Source organism: Botrytis sinoallii (assembly GCF_014898435.1).
Source record: "Botrytis sinoallii strain Bc 23 chromosome Unknown BSIN_016, whole genome shotgun sequence".
Taxonomy (NCBI): domain Eukaryota; kingdom Fungi; phylum Ascomycota; class Leotiomycetes; order Helotiales; family Sclerotiniaceae; genus Botrytis; species Botrytis sinoallii.
The window spans coordinates 470,532-483,233 of NW_024066043.1; the positions used below are offsets into that span (position 1 = coordinate 470,532).

The following is a 12,702-nucleotide window of genomic DNA, read 5'->3' on the forward strand; positions in this document are numbered from 1 at the left end:
ATTGTCAGTTAGATGGATGGTTTTACGATAACTTGATAATCAAGTACTGGGTAAGACTTCTCAAGGCGAAGATACCGAAAAATTGTGATCCCAAATTAGAATTCTTAGTAATCATTGATAAACGCATAGCGAAAATTACTAAGCCTACCCCCTTCTATATTCTGGCCACTAGATATGATGTCCGGTGCATGCATGAGCTCAGCCTCGAAAACAGATGCTACAATATCAATATAGAAATGCTCAAACATTTTTCCCCATCAAGGTAGCAAGTGCGCATACCCAACTACTTTATCCATACATATGGCACGACGAAGAAGACCGCCGCGCGCTGGCGCCATTTCCGAGTTACCACCCTTAAAGATCCTCAGCCAGATTATAATCCTCCAAGTGCTTTGGTATGTTATCGGGACGGCGCTGATACTCTTTACCGCACTGGTTGCTGGAAGAGCCTTTTCTTTCGATATGGTACTGAGTTGGAGAAGCTTAAGGGGTGATACAACTGTTGGCTGGATGTTAGGATTCGTTTGGATGTTGAATAGCTTTATAGGGTTTGTTGTCGTCTTGCATTGATTCTTCTTCCATGGAACTGACACAAAGAACAGAGTTATCTCCCTCCTCCTTCTTGTTTCGCGCTCCAAACTTATCCCTGATTTCGCTATAACCATTCATTTCCTGCATCTCCTAATCACGTCCTTTTATTCGCACTCCGTCCCCCGCAATTGGCTTTGGTGGGCTTTACAATTCGCATCTGCGTCTCTCATGACCTTTTTAGGCATATGGAGTTGTCAATGGCGAGAATTGCGCCCTATAAATTTTGGCACGAATTCGAATACGGCTCAGAATAATACGAATACTGTTACAGATAGCACTGGTATGGAGAGAGATATTAGTGCCGGAATGGAAGGAGAAGACGACGCTACAAAGGATATAGAACAAGGATATGGAAGAGGGAGAGGAAGGGGCAGAGGAAGAGATGGGGCTGGAGATTATGAGATGGTTGGTATGGGAGCAAAGGCAGATGAGAATATCAACCCTGGTTGAAGAATAGAGAAGAGCGTGCTATCGGTTTGTCGTTTGGATCTGGACTTGGGCGCATAGACAGGAAGCAGATATACGGAGGCGTTTTGGAACTCGGCATTAAAGATTTACTGTTATTGGTGCACAGCGGCAGAATAGGTACTGCATTGTAACAAAAGAATATAAAGATACCCCAGGCAGGTTCAATGGTTTATTATTCCAATTTTGTACTTTTTTCCTTTTGCCCCCCAATTTGTTTGTTCAATTTGATTATTGATCACGATTTAGGAATCACCAACTGTCTTTGAATCTTACAAGTATGTCCTTTCCCTTCGTTTTCCCATATTGTCGACTGGGCCATCCCAAAATTCCTTTCCAGGACCCACCGGCCTTCCATCAAGTTCGATGCCGTCGCTACCGGGTCTAAATATCTGAGTTCCACTGGAGTTCGCCCTTGCCAAATGAATCCCTTGAATTTCGTTCCCTTCATCACATTTCAAGGTCCCGTCGTCATTGAAGTCCTCTGGAGTGCATACTTCTGATAATAGACTTGTTCGTCTTCCCCGACATGAACCGGCTATTGGCTCTAAAGGTGGCTGAGAGCTTGATCTCGATTGAATAAACATTGCTCCTGCAGCAAGTTCTGTCCTTATCATATTTGGTGAAACATAGCCACCTGTGTCCTTGAATGAATCGGGTGGAATCATGACATGTTCTGGTTGACGCGCATCAGCTAGAAAAGATCGTGACGGCTGCCATAGTATCTGCTACCTTAAAGAAAGGAGACATTGGCCTTAAACCTGGTAGTGAAGGGGCCATAGGTGTCGCAGGAGGCGTTGTGGGGATCGTAAAAGGTGTCAAGGGAGTCATTGGATCCATTGGGCTCAGTGGCGTCAGTGGTGTCATCGCACCGCTTCTTGGAGTGTTGTAGTGCGGGCTATCATCACCACCAGCACTATGAATGTCACCCCTCTCTTGGGCCCGGCGCCTCCGTGCCCTTGCATCCGTGCTGAGTGCGGGACTTGTTGCATCACTTCCTGACTCTGATTCGTCATTTCTAGATCCTCTTCTTGGTAAGGAAGCCTGCAAGCTACCCCCAAATTGGCGCCTTATTGATTTCCATCTCTTTACTACGAGCTCCCTCGCGGGCTGCACGTATACCGGATGGGGCTCTGACCTGAGGACTGGCCATAAACGATAATTGGTCCTTTGTGGTAGAGTTGGCCGTACTCCTCGATATATCTTCGAGGTATCGATATTCGCATAATCAGCCGGTATTGGTGGCATTACTTCTGGTAGATCTTTGACCATTGAATGCATAGGATTGTGTCTTCGGTTATCAGCTCCGGGCACGTGCATTGTTGTCGACATCTTCCCACATTCGATTGTATGCCCGTCCCTCAATTTCTGGCCCATCGACGTTCCAACTTTGCCACTGAATGTGGAATTGACGCTTGATGAATGATTGTTTCTATGGCTCCCAACAGTGCAATCACATGCCGATTGTTTTGAGATATTCAATGCTCTGTGGACTTTCTGTAATCTACTTCGTCTTCTTGCAGGTTCTGACGTGATACTCAACGGTGTAGCATCGCCACTGCATGGCGGTGACGACGAATACGTCGATGACCCGTCATACCCTCCGCAATCCCATGGGTGGATCGGAGATGCACTTCGTGCTTGATGTCCAAAGCAAGGTGAATATCGAAATTGGGTGTGCATACGCAAAGAACTTATCATCCTAGAATCTGGTAGTTTCGAGTCTCCTTTCCTGTGTATGATGTTGGAGTCGACGGAAGAGGTACAAGATAATCTGGCGCTAAAGTGAAACAAGCTGCGAGAAGTTGAACAGCAATCACTTTTGCAAGTTCTTGTACATCGCTGGAATCTGCAAAATTGGTATCGTCCATAGTGGCGTAACGTTTCTTTAGGTGCGGTCTGGAGTTGTCTGTAATATCTCTCATCCAAGCTCGTGTGCTGCGCTCTTCATGATTCTTTGGAGATAGCGTGGAGATACGACACATACGGGTACTTTTGAACTCAGGTGACCACCAGAACGGTCTACCAGTACGACAAACATATTGCCATTCATGTATTTCTTTGTTGATGATATCCCAAGAAACTTCCTCGGCCTCGCTGTCGAGATCAGAATCAATCTCGCTATCCCAATTTTGACCGAGAGTTGCAAGAGAGCTATTGCTCATGGTCGACAAAGTTCGACGTTGTGGTTTTGGGCGTTGGGGTCGCTTCGAATCTGCCATATATAGTACCTCACTATTTTCGGAGCTATTGTCTTTGGGGGGTTCTGCCTCAAGAGGATCTGCGAAGGATACGGACTTTCTAAAGTTTCTTGTGAGAGATGCTCGGCGGGCTCGTCGGAAGAAGTTAGAAGCAAAGGATGAGCTGGAGGGTGCGGCGGCCTTGCTGGAAAACTCATGCCGGGAGTAAGGAGAATCATTTTGCCAGCTCATTTTGATGTTGTTATAAGAATACAAGAAGGGGCGTGAAAAGATAGGTGTGTATAGGTTATGATATTTCTAGGTATTGGATCCGATGATACGGATTTTAAATTTGGGAAAACGGAGTCTCGGGTAGGGAATCATACCGTTCGGCAACCCCGAGAAATAAAGCGTCAACATCTATAAGAAATGGAAAGAGCTGCGGATGTATAGCGTTGGCACGAATGCACCTTCTTTATCCCAGACTGGTAAGTTTGTATTTCGAGCTGGCAGGCAAAACTATAGCCCCAACTACACCACTTCCGTTTATGATAGTTGCCATATCTCTAGCACCACTTACCTACATGTTTCATCAATTTTCACATGCGAATGACAAAAGTTACTCCTTCACATCAAAGCATTCATCTCACATAAAGCTCACTGCGATATCACGTGTGAAATTTACCCCACTTACCATGCCCACACTTGTTAATCTTCCATTCTTGTTTCCATGATCAACCTACCTAGTAGTTTGCACATGCAACATATTACAACCGAAGAAGCTTAAAGTGACACTATTCGTCACCGACCTCCCACCATGGGTATTTGTGCATTGTGTCTTGCCATTCCTGTACAGCCGATTCTCAATAAAGGTTTTGAGGAATTTTCATATGTTCATCATCTTTCAGTGAAAGGTCTCGAGATATCCGCAACAAACTGTCACATATGTGCCCTATTCCATAGTGCTATTGCTTCCACTCCATCTGGTAACGAAGGGCAGAAGACTTATTTGAAGATCGACCGAAAGCAAGGGGCTTCTACCCCTCTTAGAAATCCTATTTCCTACCAAGTGGGAAGGGATGGGCAGTCTTATATGTTTGATGTAGAAACTACGGGTATGAGGAATTCTTTTTAATATCAGTCGATCTCGTTCTCTGTTAGGGGTTCCTCGCGCACAAATCTCACATCTCTCAGACGACTTGAATTCCAGCCTTTTGTTCCCCAGAAATCAGAACATTACCTCTATCATATCATCATGGATCAAAACCTGTATTAATGAGCATGTAAACTGTAATATACATTACGATACAAGATTTCGGCCTCGTCGGCTCATTGATGTTGGAAAGTATGGCACACCACCTCGACTAGTGGAGACGCAGCAAAACGATGATCGTTATACAAAGTACCTTGCGTTGACACATTGTTGGGGAAAGGAAATGCCAGAGGCTGCAACAACAAAAACCAGCACACTTGAGCGGCGCTTGCTCTCCATCCCTTTCAAGACGCTACCTCGAACGTTTCGCGATGCGATCACTATTACCAGACGTCTCGGACTACAATATCTATGGATTGATTCTTTGTGCATTGTTCAAAACTCTCTGCAGGATTGGCAACAAGAATCAGCTAAGATGGGGAAAATCTACTCCCATGCATATTGCACGATTGCAGCAGCGGCAGCAACCAACTGTGAAGGGGGCCTCTTTGCATTACATAGCGAGCTACCATTGCTTCCTCAAGCTCTTAATCAACCTGGAATTCTTTTCAAGACTCCTTATCCCGGATGGGACAATCTTTATAACAAAAAGTACACTGATCCAAAGAAGCTGGACCCTACAGGAGCGTGAACTTTCACCCAGAATTTTACACTTCACTAAACACACCTTGCTTTTTGAGTGCCGAGAGGCTCGAATATCCGATCATAACCATGGATTGAATAGCAATAAATGGGCTTTGAAATCTAGTCTTTCACGATATGTCTTGAACTCAAGTGTGAGGTGTCTCGACAAGATCCACGAGGGTAGCCCGCACCACGATATGGTAACTGAAAAGTATTATGAACTGTGGCGAAAGATGGTGCAGGATTATAACAACCGTAAACTCACGCATCGTTCCGACAAGTTCCCGGCGCTTTCTGGTCTCGCTCTCGAATTCGCGTATCTTCTGAATGATGAATATGTAGCCGGGTTATGGAAAAAGGACATTGTCAGAGGCTTGTGTTGGAAATGGTTGTCAAATCGTGCGAGGCAACAAAGTACGCATAATTATGAACCATCATGGTCTTGGGCCAAGATGAATGTCCCGATAACATATGGCCTCCTAAGAGAAGACCGGGTCTTCGAATCGAGGGTCAACAGAGGACAATTTGTCCATGTACCAGTAGATTCACGAATTGTTGATCCGGAAATTTTACACATTAGTATTGTTCCTGAAGGGGAAGACCCTCGTGGAACTCTTATCTCCGGGAGAATATATCTTCGCGGCCAATTGCTTCAATTACAACGGTCTAAAACTGGTGACTATTCTGTAGATGTCGAATCATTACGAATTATATTTGATCATTTACCTCAACCACCGGTAGACCTTTATTTAATGAGCTTGGGGCGAACAAATGTAGGGATAGTTCTACAGGTATTTGAACAAAGTAGCAAGGAATACAGTCGAGTAGGGGTAATTGCTCCTACGGAATGGGAATGGTTCAAAGATATCAAGTTCGAAAATATAACACTTGTCTGAATTTTCGAAAAGATGCCGTCCTTGATCAGCGGTTCTTTGGCAAGAAGTCCAAGACCATGGGCCCTAGGTATTGATCGAATAGTGTGGTCAACATCACAGGAAGATCTAGCAAGTGAGGAGATTCAAGAGGATAAATCTTTGAAGCCGCAGGAACAACCACATGAGTGGAATTTTGGTGTTATCAAGATGCCGAGTTTTCCTCGGTTTGAATTCTAAGAGCAGAGCAGAACATGAATGAGAGGCAGGCCAAATCACAGTACAATCACAACCTTCACAAAGAAAAAGAGCAAATCTACGGAGAGGTTCTGCATATCTAATATTCAAAGAATGAATCTTTCACCACGGCCCCATTATTAGGTCAGATCATCAGATGAAACTGCCCAAACTCGTGCCACAGCACACAATCTATCGAATTCTGAGCTATTACTCTTTCGCATAGCTCATCTACATTACCAACTTTGCTCTCATATTCAGATTCTTATCACCCGGTAACGGTCAACATCAATGGTCAACAGGAAGCAGGCACTTTTGCCATGTTAGAGATTTTTCGAAGGAATGTGGGATATGAAGACAATAGAATGGAGTGACAAGATGTATTGTTTCGATATGGACTAGTACTTAGGCTATGGAAAGACCCGTTAGAGACTGAGTTATGGAATAGGGAGGAAAGATGAGGAGATGAGAAGATGAATAAATCCACTTGAATCATTCTCGCTTTGTTATGTAATCTTACTTGAGACTTAATGTGATGACTAGATGAATCCGGTTGAATGAACCTTATGGAGTATTAACATCCGCAATCAATGTTCCTCTTTGGGATGGGATGGGATGGGATGTGATGGGATGGGATAAATAGATTTGTGTGATATGATATTTTCCTGTATACTGAAAGACAAGCCTCCCTCGGGCTTTGAGAATACATATAACCCATTGAATACACCCGCAACCTACATATAGTATAGTGGACCGTGTATATATACATAAATATACATCACCTACCTATCTACGAAAGACATACGAATCTCCTCTTATCCTCTCATTTCCCCTCTCGGGCATCGAGATCCCGTTGAAATCTATTTCATTCCCGACCGACCAATCTCCTATCCTACAACTTTCTTCAACCTCCCCTAACCTATTTCTCTTATCTCTATTGTTCCAAAATATACTCATTCCGTCTTACTCATTCCGTCCTTACTCATTCCGTCTTACCCTTTCCCCTCCTCCCTCTCTATCCAGATTCCAGACTTAATACCCCCCAAAACCTCCCTACTTTTTATATCCTCACCATCCACCTCCAATACCTCCCCCCTTTCACCCACTCACTCGGCCCCTCAACCTACGAATTACAATTTCTCGTGTTATCAATCCTATCCTATCCCTCTCCTCTCCAATTATCCCCCAACAAACAAAAACAAAAACAAAAATTAAAAAAAAGCGAACAATAAAGATGACGCGTCCTTACTAGGATCCCACTCAAACGAGTCGAACCCCCGGATCCCTCTTTTCTGTGTTTTGCTTTGCTTTTTGTTTTGTTTTTCTCTCTATATAAGTGATATGATATGATAATGCACAATGTGTGTATGGAATGGTGAGGCGTTTCTTGGAGTTTGGGAATTATATTGGATGGGTGGATGGGTGGTTATGGGTTGGGAGATTTTGGGGGATGGGTGATGTGTGATGTGTGAAGTACTTTTTTGATGGATGGGATAAGATGGATTAGAATGGTGAGGGAATGCAGATAGATTTTCGAGGTATAGAGGGTTTGAGTTATTAAGTTTGTTGAGATGTTTATTTGGGGTAGGGGATTTGGGGGGTGGATTGATATTGAGAGTTGAATATTGAAGGATGGGGATAGGAATGGATGATAAGATGATGAGTAATGGAGATGAATACCTAAGCAACAAAGAGAATATCTCGTATCTTGTATGTAGAAATTGATTTAAAATCTCATTTCCTGAGACTTTGATTTATCACTTGTAAATACTACCTACCTACCATATACATCTATGAAATAATTCTCCTATCACAAAGTTTGAGTAACTTTTCAAGCAGACAGTTTTATTGATGCATACGAGTACCTATCTACGTAGGTAATATCAGAAAATGTGGAAAAGATGGGCGCTGTACGACGTACAGACGAAATGCCAAGACGACAGGGAGAAGGGAAGATTTTTAGGTTTAAGTTTAAGGTTATTTTTTGGTGCTGGATGATGTGGTGATATGATATGTCATGTCATGTCATGTTCGTCTGTCTTATGAGAGTGAGGTGTGAGAATGAGAATGAATCTGGGCGATTATTGAGATGATAGTTATGGTTATTTGGTTAGTTGAATGTAGGTAGGTAGGTAGGTATATTGCACGACGTTGACTCTGTACCATGGTTATTAGTCATGTTTGAAGGAGGACGGCGAAGAAGAAGAAAGAAAGATGTATATCCATCTACCTAGTAGGTATCTATCTATTTGATCAACGTTATACATGTATGTATGTACCTACCTATGTATGCAATTCACTCTTCAGGAAAGGATCGGAGATCTCATCGAAAATGTATGGATGGTGGATGGATGTATTGAAGGAATCACGAAGATAATAAGCAAACAAGCATTCATTTGATCTCTCGTCTATTGACCCAACCTTCTTTCCTCCTAAACGGTGGCGCGAGATGAGAATCATGGGATGGATTCTGCAAAGATATCAATCATATCGTAAATTTCCCATCTCGACATCCCATCTCCATCTCCATCTGCATATCTCATCCCCACGAGCAGAAGCATCTATAAGCCGCAAGACATTCTATCTCTCGTAGCCTAGCCTCGTGCTCTTCCTCAAACAAGGGCCCAAGTATCACGCTGACGCCAAGCATCGCAATGCGAGCTTATACACATACCCATGCATCATGTACGATAGGTACCCTTTCGGACCAACAAATGCGATTCGTGCGCTCGGTACGATGGGTGTCGTGTCGAGGACGTCAGATGCAGATATGTTGCTGACAATTCTCCACCGCGACCCTGATTCTTGGGATTTGCGAATCGGTTTTAGGAGATGGGGTTTACGGTCTTTTGATGCTTGCTTATGATTGTGAATTTGTGAGGGTCTCCATGGAATTATGAGTGGGGAGTTTGGGATTGCTTACTGAGCCTGAACGTTCGACTAGTTGTTTGTGTTGTAAGCTAGAGGTAGGTTTACATGTTGCCTTTTGGGTGTTGAGAGTATGAGACCGAGGAGATGATGTTTCTGAGGGTTGTGTTGTGAAATTATGATTGTGGTTACCTAGGTAGCGATGATGACGATAAACCGATGAGAGTGACGAGATGATCAAGCAACCCCAACATGTCGAGCCATTAGCCCCATATCCCAATCCCGTATCTGAATCACAGCTAACATAGTAAACCCATATGCCACGCTGCCGCAAAGCAACTTCTCAATTGCGCATCCAATGCGTATATATTGGCGGCTGAACACCCATCATTACTCAAACAAGAAGCACCAAAGTCACTTCATTTCACGCCACACTGATCTGTATAATCTTGGCACTCACACCACCCAACAACAAGCAACAACAAACGGATCTCGACAGCCATCCAGAACCAAATAAGCTCATCGTCTCACTCACAGCCTTATCCCATTTCCTCCACCCATTCCATTCCCTTCTCTCACCGAAACTGTTTCTCTCATTTCGTATACACGAATGCAACTACCCGAGCCCCCGTACCGTAACACCACACACACACATACATACATCTCTGTCCGTCTCGTACTTACATGCAAATAAGAATCTAAGAGTAAGCTTAAGGTTCCCGGCTATCGCAAGATCTTTCCTATTCTAGTATCCATTACGACCTGAGCTAGGTACACGACCTAGTCGTCAATCAAGCATCCATCATGCATGCTCAATAAAAGTTTGATGTGACACCCTCGCTCGTGCGGCCGGGGAACCGGACATCGGGTTCGGATTGTTTATACGAATTGGCTGGATTGATTTGTCCACCTGTGTACAGACCTAGGTAGCATTCATCCTGTACATCCTGTACATCCTGTCCAAGAACCAACAGTTGCTACCTACCATCTACTATCTAGGTATCGTATCCTGCTCCTCACCGTCTCATTCATCAAATCTAGAACAGACTCCCCTCTCGCTATCCAAACTTTCCTGTTGCTTTACGGAGTACACTTATCTATCTACGAGTCTACCTACCTACCTACCTACCTACCTACCTACCTATACCAGACATCGACATACTTTTCCGTGTCTCGAGGGGAGATCTCGATGCATAAAAAGTGCCCAAATTAGATGGTGCGCGGCATCTTCGGAGAAAGTGTTTTTCACCGTTATTGAATAACAATTTACCAAGTTCCTAGTTGGGATCACCACGGAAAAAGCCAGTCGGTCATTCATTCTTTCATTCCTCCATTCGGAGTACATATCTACATACATCCAAACATACATAACCTGCCCATCTATCTCAAGCAAAAAAGAAATTCAGAAAGGAAGAAAGGATTTGGAATTTAATAATAATAATAATATAATAATAATCATTTAAAGTTTATGAGAGTTTACTAGCCCCTCCCCTTCCTCCAAGTAAATTAACCTTAAATCTTCTCATCTGCCACAGCGTGCCTTGGCATTTGCTTGGCCGTGGAAGTTCTCATGTGAAATTGGGAGAGCAATTTATATTGTTGTTCTCTTCGTATGTGGATGGAGGTATACGAAGCATGGAGAGGAAATCAAATATGCTTGGCGCATTCATAAGGGATAATGTGATCAAAGAGGGTTTAATATTGGCAGAGGAGGCTGTGTAGGACGGGCGTTGATTACAGAACGGTGATTTGTGATTATCGCGTGGGAAGTAAGTTTTGGGGACGAGTTTGGTGTCATGCTATGGATGCTGTACGAGAGGTGGTTCTTGGGTTTGCTTGGTGCAGAGGCAATATGGGTTGATGGGTGATGGAATGAGGAGATTCTAGATCTTGGACTGATTGCCACTGTGAAGGTTGGCTTGCTTGGTGAGGATAGCAGCATGTGTGTATGCATGGACGAAGTATACCGAGGGATGTATACGAATGAATATAGATGTGTATGTGCGCAAAACTAAGCATCAATCCGTCCGTTCGCTATTTACCCTCATGGGCCTCATCTAATCACCACCACTGACACCAATATCCATATCCATATCCATGATACGAGCACATCATACATACCAACATCGCTCCCCAATCCCACCACTCCCAAAGCAGCCTAGAGCCCATCTCGTGCTACTCACTGCAAAGGAAGATTCCGTTGCTTACCTCCCCATCATCCATCATCCATCATCCCACCCAAACTCATTGGCTTTATGAATCATCATAGCCGACCCGGATCGACACCCTGAGCACTTTATTTCCCTTTACTAAAAAACATGCTTAAACTTTGACGGCTGGACACATCCACTCACAATACGAAGAAGACGGGGCCAAGCGCAAACCAAGAAAAGTAAGAGAAGTAAGAAAACGCCTTTGATGGGGAGAGTGGAGAGGCTTGCGTGGAAGGTTTGGAATATGGATGGGGGGTGTGGATGGGCCCCTTCGATTTTTTCTTTGAATTTTGATCATAATTCCATGCTGGTTTTTTCTTGGGGGAGGCCCGGGAGGGAGACTCGGGATTCGGGCGAGGGAGAGAAAATGGAAAAATGGAAATTGCGTGAGTGAGAGTGACATTTCAGAAAAAGAATGTTCGAAAAAAGAACCCGAAAGGATTGATTGTTTAGACAGTTAATCAATGTCTAATAATATGTATTGATAAAGAGAACAAGAAAATCTCATCGGCCTCCATACCCCAATTAATAAGAAAATGTGTAGTAAGCATCACCTCCTCCTACCGTAGTGCACACGCTCGACACGTACTAAGCTTAAAAATCACCTCACCCGTCGCTCTTGAGCCTCAACTTAAATTCAATAGTGTGGGTACACAGTTGAAAACGGGTAGACACGAGTTCTCTCTCTCTCCAGAAGATATCTAGCAATATCGTATTTACTTGGAGAGAAAGAAAGAGAGAAAGAAATCAATATAATTCAACCATCAATCAATTAGATACAACAAACAATCTAATACTCAAAACCCTAAATTCACAACGATTACCTCCGTAGGTACGATTACGTCTCTTTATACTTTTAGTTAGCTCATGCGTCAATCCATCCATCATCATCATCATCATTCTACATACCTAGTACGCACGTCCAATATCTCGTACAGAGCATTCATTCATTCATTCCGCACTCCAAACCCTATTCTCAACATAGAGTTTCGGCCCTCGGGACCGATGAAAATAATACATCCGATTTGTTTCATCATGCGTGCATTCGTTTTGGTCGAGTATTATATTATCCCACGATTACCTAGGTATTTATGGGAGATGGGGAAGGGCACTAGTCAGTATAAGGTTATCAGATGATGTGATGTGTTGAACTTCATGATTACGAAGTACACTTCCTTCCTGGTTACTAGGTAGTCAGGACGCTCTCAAACAGTAAGTAGGGTTATGAATATACCCGGACTTATGCCGTCTGTTTCCTGAGCCTTATGCTTCGGATGAACAGATCCTGGCTTGATATGAAGTGACTTGGGTTGGTGGACGGGTATGCTTTGTCGTGTGTGATGTTGATGAGGGCTTGGGTGGAGGGTATGAGTGATCGGTATATTGCTCTCGTTTTTCATTTATATTCGGAGCTATTACTCCATCGGAGATAAGTCGTT

General features: G+C 43.7%; 4 protein-coding genes across 4 annotated transcripts; 2 read left to right on the top strand and 2 right to left on the bottom strand.

Annotated features, from left to right (window-relative positions):
• Positions 1-300: 300 nt before the first annotated feature.
• EAF02_008519 (uncharacterized protein) lies at positions 301-1,041 on the top strand (the record flags this gene model as incomplete). The annotated part of the gene is made up of 2 exons (XM_038904567.1): positions 301-548; positions 603-1,041. 2 exons carry the CDS (start codon positions 301-303, stop codon positions 1,039-1,041), a joined length of 687 nt encoding a protein of 228 aa, XP_038755624.1.
• A 705-nt stretch (positions 1,042-1,746) lies between these two features.
• Positions 1,747-2,739, bottom strand: EAF02_008520 (uncharacterized protein; the record flags this gene model as incomplete). Its single annotated transcript, XM_038904568.1, has 1 exon — positions 1,747-2,739. The coding sequence occupies one exon, from the start codon at positions 2,737-2,739 to the stop codon at positions 1,747-1,749; it is 993 nt and encodes a 330-aa protein (XP_038755625.1).
• A 14-nt stretch (positions 2,740-2,753) lies between these two features.
• Positions 2,754-3,488, bottom strand: EAF02_008521 (uncharacterized protein; the record flags this gene model as incomplete). The annotated part of the gene is made up of 1 exon (XM_038904569.1): positions 2,754-3,488. The coding sequence occupies one exon, from the start codon at positions 3,486-3,488 to the stop codon at positions 2,754-2,756; it is 735 nt and encodes a 244-aa protein (XP_038755626.1).
• A 565-nt stretch (positions 3,489-4,053) lies between these two features.
• Positions 4,054-6,185, top strand: EAF02_008522 (uncharacterized protein; the record flags this gene model as incomplete). The annotated part of the gene is made up of 4 exons (XM_038904570.1): positions 4,054-4,351; positions 4,398-5,076; positions 5,174-5,944; positions 5,999-6,185. The coding sequence occupies 4 exons, from the start codon at positions 4,054-4,056 to the stop codon at positions 6,183-6,185; spliced, it is 1,935 nt and encodes a 644-aa protein (XP_038755627.1).
• Between the last annotated feature and the right edge of the window lie 6,517 nt (positions 6,186-12,702).